Source organism: Pongo abelii, chromosome 9, assembly GCF_028885655.2.
Source record: "Pongo abelii isolate AG06213 chromosome 9, NHGRI_mPonAbe1-v2.0_pri, whole genome shotgun sequence".
NCBI classification, from domain to species: Eukaryota; Metazoa; Chordata; class Mammalia; order Primates; family Hominidae; genus Pongo; species Pongo abelii.
In genome coordinates, this window is record NC_071994.2 from 116580848 (window position 1) to 116594931 (window position 14084).

At 53.5% G+C, this 14084-nt stretch overlaps 1 protein-coding gene across 1 annotated transcript in view; it reads right to left on the minus strand.

Annotated features, from left to right (window-relative positions):
- Positions 1-798: 798 nt before the first annotated feature.
- The window catches only part of DRD2 (dopamine receptor D2), a 68406-nt gene continuing 55120 nt past the window's right edge, over positions 799-14084 (minus strand). Inside the window, exons 3-8 of the mRNA XM_024255360.2 lie at positions 11864-11973; positions 10707-10843; positions 9265-9455; positions 8221-8307; positions 6402-6729; positions 799-4793 (exon numbers count right to left, since the gene is read on the minus strand). Coding sequence (XP_024111128.1) covers positions 4600-4793; positions 6402-6729; positions 8221-8307; positions 9265-9455; positions 10707-10843; positions 11864-11973 — 1047 coding nt within the window. The 3' untranslated portion in view covers positions 799-4599. The remainder of the gene's footprint in view (positions 4794-6401; positions 6730-8220; positions 8308-9264; positions 9456-10706; positions 10844-11863; positions 11974-14084) is intronic.

Genomic DNA, 14084 nt, shown 5'->3' on the forward strand with positions numbered 1-14084 from the left:
CCCATGCTTTCCCCTGCCCTGGATGCAGCACAGAGCCTGGCCCCCAAATGACCCTCCCAACTTACACACTTCTGGGGGCAACAGGACAGACTGTTTTGAGTTGGGCCTGATCAGGAAAATCCAGAAGGTATGGATGGCCCAGCTTTGTCTCTGCACAGTCCGCGGCCCCAGGCCCTGCCCCTCCCATTCCTGGAATGGCACCACCTCACCCCCTTCCTGATAGCATTCCTTCACTTCCTGTGCAGCTCTGACTCTCCCCTGGCCCTGGAGTGTCAGGGAGGTGGCCCCCTCTCCCTGGCCTCACATGCAGCTCTGGGTGTCAGAAGCCAGGTGTGAAAGTGGGAGAAAGCCATATGCAAGTGGAGCGGTCATGCAGCACTTCCTATGAACTTGGGGTTGTCTCTGGCTCCAGTTGGGAGTGAAAGGTCTCTCCACATCCCTCCTTGCCATTCCCTCTCCTGCGCCTCTCTGGGCTTCTGCTCCAATGAGGCCTTATTTGCCAAGTAGCAGAACTGTGATGAGAGAGGAAGCAGGAAGCTGCTCCTACCAGGTACCCCCTTCCCACATCCCCTCTAACCTCACAAAGCCAGGGTAGGTCTCCCCACTCCAAAGATGGTCCACTCTCCCCCCACCAGCTTCCTGCTTCCCCTGCACCCCCAGAAACTAGTGTAGCAGAGCCAGGGCCACCTGGTTGGCAGGAGAGGACCCTCTGGCACACAGATGCCCAGACTGGCCCTCTCACTCCTGAAGCCCCACTAATAACTGCTCTGCCCCCACCACCTACCCACTTGCTCCCTGGAGCAGCCCAAGTTCTGTTTACACGCACCCCATGCTGTTACCCTACAGGTCTGGTCCAAAACAGGTATTCTTTCTCTTTTAAAAAAATATTCTGACCATCCTAGCCTCTTTCAACTGCACTCATGCTGGTCAGAAGCCTGGGCTGGAATGGACAATATAAGATGTAGAATCAGAAGATCTAGCCTGAAAGGGAAACCACCCTTTCTGTATGAGAGGCTTCTCTTCTGTAAGTGGAGATGATAAGAATGCCCCTCACTCCAGTGGGTTAGGAGAAGAACATGCCATCAGGAAAGGCAAAGCCCGCAGAGAGGGCCCTGCACAGATGGAAGCTAAAGTTGCACCCTCAGCCCAGGTCCTGGTACCCAGGAGGGCAGTGAGCCAGTGGGACACAGAGAGGGCTGGGCCACCAGGTAAAAGGAGCTATGCAGTCCCTGGGGACAGGGATGTTTTGGGAAGAGATTCCAGATAGGAGGGGATGCTAGAAATGCCCCCAAAGCAGGCCAGGCTTCAGTGTTCTTAGTTGCAGGCAACTAGCTGTGCCTGTGCTGAGACCACCTGGAAAGCAGGATCTGTAGCTGCTTCTCTCAGGGCCTCCTGCCCCAGCCACGCAGGAAGTAGTGGTCCGTGCTGTCAGTCTTCCTGCCCCCACTGGTGCCCTACCAAATTGTTCAAGGCCAAGGCACACCAGGGCTGCTGTGTCACACGTCATCTAGAAGAATGGTGCCTTGGAAGTGCGCAGCGTGTGCCTGTGCTGTGTCTGCCCTCCCTGGGCTCTGCCTTAGGGGAAGCGGAGTCTCACATTGTTGTGATCCCACTAGACTGGACTCACGAAGGCAGGGCCGATGACCATTCTTGACTGTTTTAATCCCAGCACCTCACCCAGGGCCTGGAGCACAAGAATTGCTCAATAAATATTCCCTGAGGAAGACAGCAGATGGGTGGATGAAGCAATGCAACTTCTTAGTCTGCTAGACAACTCATCTTCTAATTCCCAGGACCTTTCCCCAGCCCAGGGCCACCTGAGAGTCCTTCAGGACCCAGGAGGAAGAATGAGGGCCTGAAGCCTTGAAGACTTGCAGTTACCTCTGGGTCTGCTCCTTTGAGACTGTGATTTCCATTCCCATCTAAGACGACATATGCAAAGTGCTCCACTGTGCCTGGCCCTTAGGTGGTGATCCTGGGCTGTGCGCTAGGAAAGGGCAGGGCAGGGGACAAGGGTGCAGACTCTGCCTGCTGTAAAGGCAAATTAATGATCCTTTGATTAAAAGCACTCTACAGAGCAGCACAGGCACAGACAGGAACCTAGGGAAAGGCAAAAAGGAGTGAAAACTGGAGGCTTCCTTTCCATCCTGTCGTCAAGAGCAAGAGACCATCGTCAGGACCTCTCTGGAGAGAGTCAGAGCCTGGGCCACCCCCTTCCACCTTGTGTTCCCGTGTCGTGTCGGGTCCCACTCCTCCCATTTCTTTGCCCCTGAAGTGCTGAGGGGGGAGAGGGTGGAGCCCAGCCCTCCCCCTGCCCACTCTAGCTGTCAATCTGCTGTCTGGCAGAAAGACATGAAGCCTCGTGACAACTGTGGGCAACTTTCCTCTGCCCCGCCTCCCGCCCCTGCCCTGCCCTCTTCCCCTCTGCTCCCTGTCAATGCTCTTCTCACTCTGCTCTGGGTCTCCCTTCCCTCCCTCTCTCCCTCCCTCCCTTCCTTCTTCTTTCCTCTGCTTCTCTTTGTCATCTCTTCCAATCCTCACATCTGATAAGCCTGTATACCCTCATAAGATTCCTAATCGTGGGATATAATTTTAAGCATCCATCCAGGTCGAGATCTTTCACAGACTTTGAGCATGGTATGTGTGCAATGGGGATGGGTTGGGTCCCTGGGGCTTCTAGCCCCCTTGGGGACCTGATGCTTTCCCCAGGAGATGGTCACTGGGTCATTGGTCCCCCCGAGTTAGACTAGGGGCCTGTTTTGCTCACCTTCCAGAATCAGGGTGCTCCTGGGGACAGGAGCCTCTCCCAGGGCTTAGTGCTACCTTTAGGTTTAAGGAGAAGATCAAAGTCCATAATTAACTGTTCAGGGCAAGTTAAGTGCTCCAAACTTTGGTGCTAAAAATATTGTATTTAGCATGCAAATTACGCCCTGACAGCTCCCCAGCGCCTGAGCCCGTGGGTGCCGGCACCTTGTTTGTCATCACTGCGGTTATTCTCAAGGTGGTAAGAATATTCCTCCCTCACTGGGTTGATTTACGTTTCATTTGTGGAAAGGCAAGTTTCTGTTGTCGGGGCAGTACCAAGTTTTTGCCCCAGAAGGCTTGGAGCTTGGGACCGGCCTGGAGGCTGAGAGGAGGGAGAACTGTCCAGGCCGCAGTGGTCAGGGCCTTCCCTGCTTCTCCCAGCCTGCCCTAGAGGAAGGGGATCCTCACATGGCACAGAAGACAGGGCAAGGGACACAGGCAGACACAGGCAATGCCAGCGCATCCAAGGCCACCTTTTCCACAGAGCCTTCTCTGCCCTGGTGGGTAAGAGGGCAAAGGATGAGTCCTTCAGAGGAAGCAGGAGCTGCAACAGGGGAGGTGGAGCAGTGGGGGCAACCTGGCTTCCCTTGGGTTAGACCCTGCAGACACAGGGGTCTTGCTACACTGAATGCCAAGCACAGAAGTGGCGCTGCTCCCTTCTACCCAGGGGTCCTGGAAGGTGACTCGTCAAAGTTTTATTAGTTTGGTGCATGGATAGTGATGTTACAGAGTCTAGGGCCCAGGGGCTCTCCCAAGCTGCAGCTTCCCCTCCTTCCTCGGGGCAGGGCCAGGCCAGGCCAGATGGTTTTCAGCAGCCTCTTAGCCATGGGCTCCTCTAAGGCAGAGGCAGTGGAAGGGAAGGGAAACAGGAGAGAGAAAAGGCCAGAAGGAATAGAAAAGGAAAGTGGTTTTGTGTCAGAGTGTGGCAGAGGCAGCCCCTCAAAGAACCTCTGATGTCCCCTAGCCCAGGCCCAGATAGAGTTCCGGGGCCTGACCTCCCTGCCAGGCCCCAGGCTGGCCAGCATGTGCTGTGAGAAGAGATGCATTGCAGGGCCGTCAGAAGGCAGCAGGGTGGGCTAGGGCAAGGAGTTCCTCTCCCTGTAGACCCTCCTGGGCCCTTCAAGATGAGGGCTCCTCTTCTCAGAGCATGTGGAAACCACTTGGGGAGCTGTAATGGGGTGAGGCGGGTCCGGACTAGCCTGGAAAGTAGAGGTCCACATCGGGGTGCGGGAGGGAGCTAAGGTTTTTGGCTTGGGAATCTCTGGGGTCCATCCTGCAGTCTGGTATTTACATGGGTCTCCCAGGACTGAAGTTGCCTGGCTCCTTGGCAAGAGAGCTTGCTTCCCTCCCGTGGGCCTTGCAGGGTGTGAACTGTCCATCTCTCCCCACCGCCTGTTCCACGCCAAGCCCCACAAACAGAGAAAACTCAGCCTCTGGGCCCTGACTCTGGCTCCAGCAACCCCAGAGCCCCAGAGGAAGGTCAAGGAAGGTGGCTGCATCTTTGGTGCCAAGGATAGGGGGCCTGGAGGTGGGAGGTGGGACTCTATGAGCTGCCCCTGAGCTGGGGGGCCCAGCCCCAGGGCTGGTACCATGCCCAGCTCACTAGCACTGCCCTGGCAGAGTGAGGGTGTGCGGGCAGTGAGGAGCACGGAGCCAAGCGAACACTGCAGGGCCTGCCGGGGTGAAGAGGAGGCCGATCCACCCAGGCCTTCCTGCCCACGGTTCGCAAGGGTGAGGCTGGCCGGCCTGGGCAGGGAGGTGGGAAGCAGGCTGCTGTGCGGGCAGGCAGCAGAGTCAGCAGTGGAGGATCTTCAGGAAGGCCTTGCGGAACTCAATGTTGAAGGTGGTGTAGATGATGGGGTTCACGGCGCTGTTGACATAGCCCAGCCACGTGAAGGCGCTGTACAGGACAGGCGGGATGTTGCAGTCACAGTGTATGTTCAGGATGTGTGTGATGAAGAAGGGCAGCCAGCAGATGATGAACACGCCTGGGGGAGAGGGCATGGTCAGGCTGGTCCCCAGGGCCGGGGAGGCACGGCTGGGAACACCCGCACCCAGTGCACCCTGACTCGTATGCCAAGACGGCGGGCTGTAGCCACAGAAGCACTGTAGGAGGAGTCCCGGTCTTGGATCCTAGACCTGCCTCTGACACCCATTTGCAGTGAAGGATCCCTTCAGCTCCTTCAGCCTCACTTTCCTCATTTGTCCCTTTCCCACCTCCTAGGAAAAGGTACATGGTTTAACAATAAATCCAAAAGGTTACCATTCTGACCCAGGTTAGCCAGTAGAAATGGAAATATCTACTCTACTTCCAGGTCATCTTTGAGGGCTATAGACCCATGCCACTTAGTTCTTATAGCATCCCCATGAGGTACATAAGAAAAACACTCACAATAGCTCTGCAATATACCCAAGGTCACTCACTCTTGAGCAGCGAAGCTGAGAGCTGAACTCCGGTCTATCCAGGTCTCCAAATGATCTTGCTCCAGCCTTCCCCCAATTTCCCCAGTCTTGGTGGGTACACCCTTGCTAGTCCCTGCCTTGAACCACGCCCTTTCACCCAGGGCGGCCGCCTACCTGCTCTGCTCACCTAACTCAGGCGCACTTTTTCCAGGACCTCCTGCACAGGTGTGGTATTTAGCCTGGAAGCAATGTGTACATGGAATGCCCTACAGGCACAGGAGGCATCCCTGGAGACTGAATGGTGTCTGGGAAGAGTAGGACCACAGAGCTGAGCCCCTATGGACTGCAGCAGAGGGCCTGGCTCCAATCCTAGCCTACCACATCCCAGTCCCATGATCGTGAGTGGTCCCATGGGATCAAGTGCTCTCATTCATAAAAGAAGGGAGGTAACAGCTGCCCCACTCACGCCCCAGGATCATCGGGCAGTCAAAGGGGATTCAGGTGCTTCCTGGAAGACAGAGTCACAGGGGTCCCTCCTTTTCCCAGCCACCCATATCAGTCCACCTTTTGGGTTTTGACCTTTATTATGTGGTTTTCTAGACTTCTATTGAAAAATCCTGCTTTGTAGACAGGCCTGCTTTTCATTTAGACTGGGGGCCACTCCCCAACATCCCTTTTATTTTTCACAGCTCTGGTCCCATGGAGTCTTGTTGGAGTGCAAGGGAAGTGAATTTCCCAATTCCTCAAAAAGAGCAATAGTAATAAAAACCATAATAATGACACTTACATATGGATAGTACTTTGTAGTTTAGAAAATGCTTTCACCAACTGATTGCCACGACAACCCTGAGAAGTAACCTACTCTACAGATGAGGAGCCTAGAGAGAGAAAGTGACTTTCCTGGGCACATAGGCCCATGAGGTTCTGGTGCCAGCATAATAGACTGGTCAAATTTCCAAACTCTGGAGTCAGACTGCCTGAGTTCAAACCATAGGTCCTCTTGGTCAGGTTTTATAACCACTCTAAAACTCTGTTTGCCCCTCTGTAAAGTGAGCACAATTACAGAATCTACCTAATAGGGCTGTCTGAGGAAATGCTAGCCCCATGATCCTACAGGCATGGTTAGGAAGGACATGGCAGGGAATGGGACCTTTCACAGACCGGGCTGTGGCCAGCAGCCAGGGCCGACTCACCGAGAACAATGGCGAGCATCTGAGTGGCTTTCTTCTCCTTCTGCTGAGAGAGCTTCCTACGGCTCATGGTCTTGAGGGAGGTCCGGGTTTTGCCATTGGGCATGGTCTGGATCTCAAAGATCTTGGCAATCTTGGGGTGGTCTTTGGCATGCCCATTCTTCTCTGGTTTGGCGGGGCTGTCGGGAGTGCTGTGGAGACCGTGGTGGGACGGGTCGGGGAGAGTCAGCTGGTGGTGGCTGGGTGGGATGGGGCTGTACCGGGTCCTCTCGGGTGGGCTGGTGCTGGAGAGCATCTCCATCTCCAGCTCCTGGGCTCGCCGGGCAGCCTCCTGCACCAGAGGCAGAGGGCTCTGGGTAAAGCCGGACCAGTTCCCAGGCATCAGCCACCCATCTCACTGGCCCCTCCCTTTCCCCCTCTGAAGGCTCCTGCAAACACCACAGGGTCACCCTGCCAGGGAGGCAAGGATGTCACTGAGGCATGAGACCCAGGACCCATGGCAGCCCCTGCAGGATTGCCCCTGTCCTTTTTCCCATGGCAATTCTCATGCAGCCTCAATACCCCACTTCTGTTCTGCCAGGGCTGAATACCAGGGACTTGTCTCTCATGGCCTGAGCAACACTTACTGTTAGCAAATTGCCAGGTGCCACAGTGGCTGCTGGGGTCAAGAGCTGATGATGTTTGGCCCTGCCTCCAGAAACTCATGTTCCGACTGCAAAGAGGGCGCCCACCCCTCTTCTCCCTGTCAAACAAGGGGCCCAGTGCTCCCACTTCATGGGTACCTGCACCTGCATACACACATGGGCTCCATATTCTCCTGGATAGACTAATCCAGGTGCCAAAGGGCTGACCCCTGGGGCCCCACATCTTCCCTGCTGGGGTGACCTAGAGGACCCTGGCATGGATCCACTCATGGCCTCCTGGGTTCTTCCATAGGTTCTCTTGTTTGAGGCCTTGGAGGTGTTAGTCTGAACTTCTAAAGTGCAGCCTCACTATGTGCCCAGGTGGCATAACTGGGCTGCTGCCTTGGCCCTGACTCTGAGGCTCTGTTTTGGCACCTGCCTCATAAAGAGCTTCTTAGAGTCCTGCCCTTGCAGTGCAGGTGAAGGCAGGACACCAGACCTGGATTTTGTATGTGGCCCTCTGTGGGTTCTCTGGCCCTGTTCTCCATCCCTCTGGAGGATGGAACGCCTGCTGCTTGCATGCTGGTACAGCTACCACCTGGCAGAGGCTGGGGTCTGCTATGCTTCTGCACCTGAGGGCTCTATGTACACAAACTGCTCCACCACCAGTCCCCGCAGCTGCTCTGCTCCATCCTACCCCAGAACCTGCCCATCCATAAGGCAGCTCATGTCAGTGGAAAGAACACAGGTGTGGATTTCAGAGTCACACAGGTCTGGGCTTAGTGTCACCAACTCTTGAGACGGGTGAGTTGCCTAATCTCTCTGAGCCTGTTTCCTCTTCTGTCAACTGAAGATCGGTTCGATCAAAGAGACTTACCTCCCGGGGTCGTGGTGAGGATTTGATGAGATAATAGGGATATAGTAGATGTTTGAGAAATGTGAATAGCCATTATTATCATTTTTATTATGTTGGTATGGCCAACCATTTTCTTGTACACATCCATGCCTTGCAGAACCGAGGTGTCTCACTTCACGCCTGCTTGGAGGTGTGCACGGTGAGTCTGCCTTCAGCTGAGGCAAGGTGGGGGTTTCTGGGGTGCTTCTCCCGTTGGCCAGCTTCTGAGGTCTCAGAACCATGGCCAGTGGGCTTCCCTAGGGGCAGAAAGACCTGGCTCTGGGTCCCTGGCCTGAGCACTTACCACTCTCCGCCTGTTCACTGGGAAACTCCCATTAGACTTCATGATAACGGTGCAGAGTTTCATGTCCTCGGGGTGAGTACAGTTGCCCTGTGGAGTGAGCCAGCACACGGGTCACACAAGGTGATGGGGATGGAGGCGGGACAGAAACCCAAAGTGCAGCAGTCCATGGAACTCAGACTGGGCAGAAGGGCTCAGAGATCAGGAGGGTAGGGGCCAGAGGAGGCAGCTGGGGCAAGGGGGAAGGCTGGAATGAGACAAAAAGTGGTGGGTATGACGAGGGACACAAGGACCTTGTTTTTATGGAGCACCTGCTAAGGGCCTGGCACTGTGCTAGGCACACTCACATCCCTTCTCACATGGAATCCTCAAGACCACCCTGTGAGGCTGGTATTTTGATTCCCATTTAACAGATGAGGAAACAGGCTCATAGAAGTTAAGCAACTTGCCTAAGGTCACTCAGCAAAAAAAGTGGCAGTGACAGGATCTGAACCTGATGTGTCTAGCCCAAGAGCTCTTGTTCCTTCTGTGCCCACACACTGCCTTCCTTGTGAAGGACTGAGTGAAGGGGAGAATTCACAAGACATCGGGGGGAAATGAAAGAGCAGCAGAGGAGAGACATAGTGGATAGGAAGTCAGGAAAAGTGATGTGTGTTTGGAGGGGAGGACAGAGAGTATGGAAGGTAAAGGAAAGAGGATGGAGGAGTCAGAGGGAGCTAAAGTGAGACAGAAAAACCAGAAAAGAGGAAGAGAGGAGCCCACGGGGGTACCAAGCAAGAGTTGCTGCCTTCAGTCACAAAGATCTCCAAGCAAAGACTTCTCCCTGTTGTTGAGTGTCATGGACCCTGCCTCCCTCTCCTGGAGACTCAAATTGCTCCGCTGAGGTCCATGCCTTCAAAATCTGCCCTTGCCCAGCTCCTGGGAATTCCTTTAGCCTAGACCTAACCCTTGCTGAGCTTTCCCAAGCCCCCACCTGAGCATAGGATGAGCCCTCTTGGTAATGGTTAGGTGGGGACACTTGGAGTTGGTTGGGGGGTGTCTTGAGACCTTTAATGGAGCCCTCAGGTGGGCCCTGAAAGCTCGGCTGCTGCGCTTGGTGTTGACTCGCTTGCGGCGTCTGCGGAGGACAATGTAGATCTTGATGTAGACCAGCAGGGTGACGATGAAGGGCACGTAGAAGGAAACGATGGAGGAGTAGACCACAAAGGCTGGGTTGGCAATGATGCACTCGTTCTGGTCTGGGGGAGGGAGAGCCCGGGTGGGCAGGGAGTCAGCGGGCCCACTGGCCATAATTCCACAAGAGCCCATTCATGTCCTTCCAGGAACAAGGAGCGATTTTACAGAGAATATGAACGCAACTAGATGTTTAAGTCTGCCTGGTCATCTTAGATATATATAAACGCACAGCAGAAACCAGAGTATTAAAAACACGGTTGTGAGCAAAAAGTTAAGCTGTGATGATGGACTGCTCCCAAGTCTTTCCATTACTATTCCCTCATTACTTGGTCATTAGTTTTGCCATGTCTGGGCATAAAAAGTGAAGCCGGTGTATCCGGAAAGAATGACACAAGAAAACTTTTAAAAGAGTAAACCATCTTTTTAGTCTGACCTGTGTATTGGGAGAGGTTGGCCACCTTTTAACATTTGCAGCAAGATAACTTGGCTCTGTTTGTTGAACTCACTTGTGTTCCTATGTGTTTCATATGTTTGTGTGCCCTTCCAGGTCTACCAGATGCCTGTCCTCTATCTCAGGGCTTTGTGCATTAATCCAAGTATGTTTAGTGCTATTCCCACTTAGAATTCCTGTGATGCTTATAATAGATACTGAACCACACATTTTCAAGGCTTCACTGTATCTTTTGTTGTTATGATCTCCAGAGGGGCACACCTGCCATCGCTCTTGCCTCCCTAATGAGAGGAAGTTCCACGCTGGTGGGGGCTTTGTGTTCCCTCTGTCTGAGACACTCCTAACTCTGCCTCCCACAGAAATGGGCATGTGGTCAGCTCACCTCCTATTCATTTCTAGCTTTCCTGCTCCACGTGGCTCAGGCCTGACCTGGGTTTAGCAGGCCCTGAGGGCTGCAGCTTCATTACAAAAATACCATTGTCAGGGGCGGATGGAAGCCCAGTAGCCTCCGCCATCCCATGTGCATGTGCACATATACACACATGCAGTTTGTGAAGCATGTCTTGCCTCTTCAACTTAATAACCAAAGTTGAAAATTCCCAGACATCCCCCTGAACCATTATCCCCACTCCTCATCCAACTCCGTTGTATCCTGGGCCACTGTTTCCTCTCTGCCAACCTAGAACAACTCTTGAGTTGGGCTTGGCCCAGGACATGTAGCCTGGACTCAGTCCAGGGTAGCAATAGGCCTCCATTGGGCCTCCACCCATATCTGTGCCAGGGACTCTGCTCCCTCAGGGCCCTTCGAGGGAGCAGGGGCCCAGGGCCAGCTGAGCCTCAGGCAAACAAAAGCAGAATGTACCTGTGTTATTGAGTCCGAAGAGGAGTGGGCAGGAGATGGTGAAGGACAGGACCCAGACGATGGAGATCATGACGGTGACCCGACGCTTGGAGCTGTAGCGCGTATTGTACAGCATGGGCATGGCCACAGCTGTGTACCTGCAAGGGCGGGGGACCCTGAATCTGGGGTGCAGGCCCAGGGACCCCTCACTCCACAATATGCACACACTAGAGACAGCCTCACTCCTTGGGGCTAAACAGTTGACACACCTCTATGAAGCTTGCCTGAGATGCTAACCCAACCCTCCCTCCTGTCCCCAAACTCAGACGGCGAGGACAGTTGGCAAAGTCCAAACGCTTAATCACTGGTGAGCTATTGTTTACTCTTGGCTCATATCTATTATTCTAACTGGCCCCACTTGGATTTCAGGCTTTTCGAAGAACCATGGCCTGGATCTTTGCACTTTTGAAACTGTACCCATTGCACTTGTGCTGAGCCCATGGAAGGTGGAAATGTTTGTTGATAAATTGTTAGCCAGGCCCCTCAGAGCAAGATTTAAGCCTTACTTAGTAGGAAATAACAATGGCAATTGTTTACAATCCTTCATCACATTTTTTTACCCAGCACTTCTCATTCATTAACTTATTTCATCTTCCAAGAATGGTGGGAGGGAGGTAGGGTCATATCTGTGCAAATTAGTGGAAGGCTCCAAGGATGCAGCTTAGCAAGGTGTGCATGGGACCCTTGGCCATGTGCCAAGGACATAAAATGCATAACCAGATACTGCAGCTCCAGGCCACAGGTGTCATCAATGTAGGTTTCTAGAAAATGAAACTGAGAGTTCTGAAAACATGCATCATCTGCCCAAGGTCACATGAGTAAGATGTGATAGAGCTAGGGCTTCCATCAGAATCACAATCTTTCCCCTTTTGTACCAGTCACTGTCTGAGTATGCTTGGCAGCATCAATGTCCATAGATGGCTTCTCTTTAGGGAGTGTGTGCTCTCCTAGCCAAACATACACACATGCACACCCATACACACAAACACATGGACCCACATGCACACAGTCAGCTGCACAGCATCACAGACACCAGACACAGCCTGGCTTTGAGAAAAGCTGGGGCAGCCAGAATGGTGAGCGGCCAGAGCAACCTCTTCCACCCTGGCTAGGCTCACCTGTCGATGCTGATGGCACACAAGTTCAGGATGCTCGCCGTGCACATCATGACGTCCAGAGTGACGAAGATGTCACAGTGAATCCTGCTGAATTTCCACTCACCTACCACCTGGGGACAAAGCAACATAATGGATGGACAGCAGGAGGGGGAGATTAGCTTAGGTCCTGTAGCCTGGTACTCCTGGAGCCGATGAGGCCACAGACTCAGGAGGCAGCTGCAAGTCTTGTGGGCATCCAGCTGGGGTGTGGGGAGTGATGCCCATGGATGTCTGAGACCCTTGCCCCTCGCTTGTCTTCTCCCAGATACATAAGACCACTTAATGCCAATTACTGTGCTAGAAGAAAGACAGCCAACTTATATGGAGGGCCTCAACTTTAAACCTTAATCTCTGCAACCTTTGTTAACCCCATGTGTTTTCTTAGATTCTGTATTTGTGTATTTGGCATCCATTCATCACAGAGACACCTATATTGACTATATTTTTCTATTTTCTCTGATTCTGATATTCTGGCACTTGGGAGCCTCACAGAACCAGAGAGAGACTTACCGTCCCAGAGCTAGTTAATTCCTGAAGACAGAAAATGACTGACTTGGAAGGATGCCTCTCAAATGCAAGACAGCCACCCCATTTCTCTAATTCACACACACACCAAGACAATATTTCCCCTGTCCCACATTATCTCAGGTACCAGAGAGACAACTAGAGATCACCCCTGTAGCCCAAAGCCTGCCAGGATGTTGAGACTAGCCAAACCTAGGTTGCTTAATCTGCCCTGCCTTGCGTTTCCTGTGGGAGCCCCAACAGGGCTGTAGCCTGGGCTTTCCCTCACCCCTGATTCTGACTCTTGACCCAAGCCTGCTGCTTCCCCCTGCACCCCACATGGCAGGCTGAGCATCTGGTTTCTAGGGATAGTGTGTATCATGTTAAACTCTTCCCAATGGCACTGGCTTCCCTGTGTTATCACTCAGCCATACTTCTGTAAATTAGATTCCAGGTAAAATTTTAGAATGCCCATGAGGAAACTGAGAACCAATGAGGGAACCGAGCCTCCGAAAACTGCAGTGATTTCCCCAAGGCCTGTAGGCTCAGTTCCTGGTCCTGCTCTGGCCCAGGCTCTGGCTGAGCCAGGCAAGCCCTTCAGTGGTTGGCCCAGTACATGGCAGAGTCGGGGCCCCAAAATGATCTGTTAAGAATAATGGTGAAGATGAAGACTCTCCATGAAACAGAGAAGAAATTTCTGCTCCTTCTTATACCCAGAGAACGAAAGAAGGCAGATCTGGGCTAGCACTCGAGGAACGCCCAAGTGGACTGGGGTGGGCGGAGGGGTTGCTGTGATGAGCTGTGTCCTTGGTAGGATGGGAAATGAAGAGTCTAGCTCCTGGCAGGAGCATGTTTCTCATACACACATGCACAACAGGCACACACACACACACACACACACACACACACACACACACGAACACCCCCCCCCCCCACGTACCACCCATTCACACGCAGGCACACACTCATGGGAGGCTACGCAGGCACACATTAACGGCAGCTGTCCCTAGCGCTCTGGAAGCTTGGAGCAGCCCCAATTCCCTGAGGATGGAGTCAGGACAGGGAGATGCACCTTTGGCTTCTACCAATAGGAGCAGAGAGCAGCAGGAAAGCCCCCTCCCGCAACCCGGAGTAGGGCAGACTGCGTGTCACCATGTAGCTTGGCAGCAGGGCTAATTATAACCTTGCTCATTCTGATCACTGCCCTTTCTTCTGCTCCTAGGCATCCAACCAAACGCTGGCATTTAAGCTCAATGATGGGCAATGCAGCTGCTGTCATCTTGTGTGGCAGAAACAGCAGCTTGCCCCAGAACACAGCAAGCCTCTCATGCGGCACTGTCTTCCTGGGAGCTCACATGGGGGCCCCGTACCAGGGCCTCTCCCAGCTCCCTGCGCTGCTGCGCTGACCAGGTTGGCAGGAGCTAACAGCTGGATGTCCAGTTTGGGGGTGGAGGCAGGAGGGCACGTAAAGGGCTTTCCTGGCATAAACAGAGTGTACCTTTAGGGTACCACTGGGCAGAAAACCAGCACCACCTGGTTTACATCCCACTTTGAAGCCCCTCCTAGGACCGGTACTTGGGAGCCACTGGGGATCTAGGTTGAGATATCAGGGCCTTCCTCCCTGTCTTCCTCCTCTCCTTCCCTCCTTTCTGCCATCCTTCTTTCCTACAAACACTTA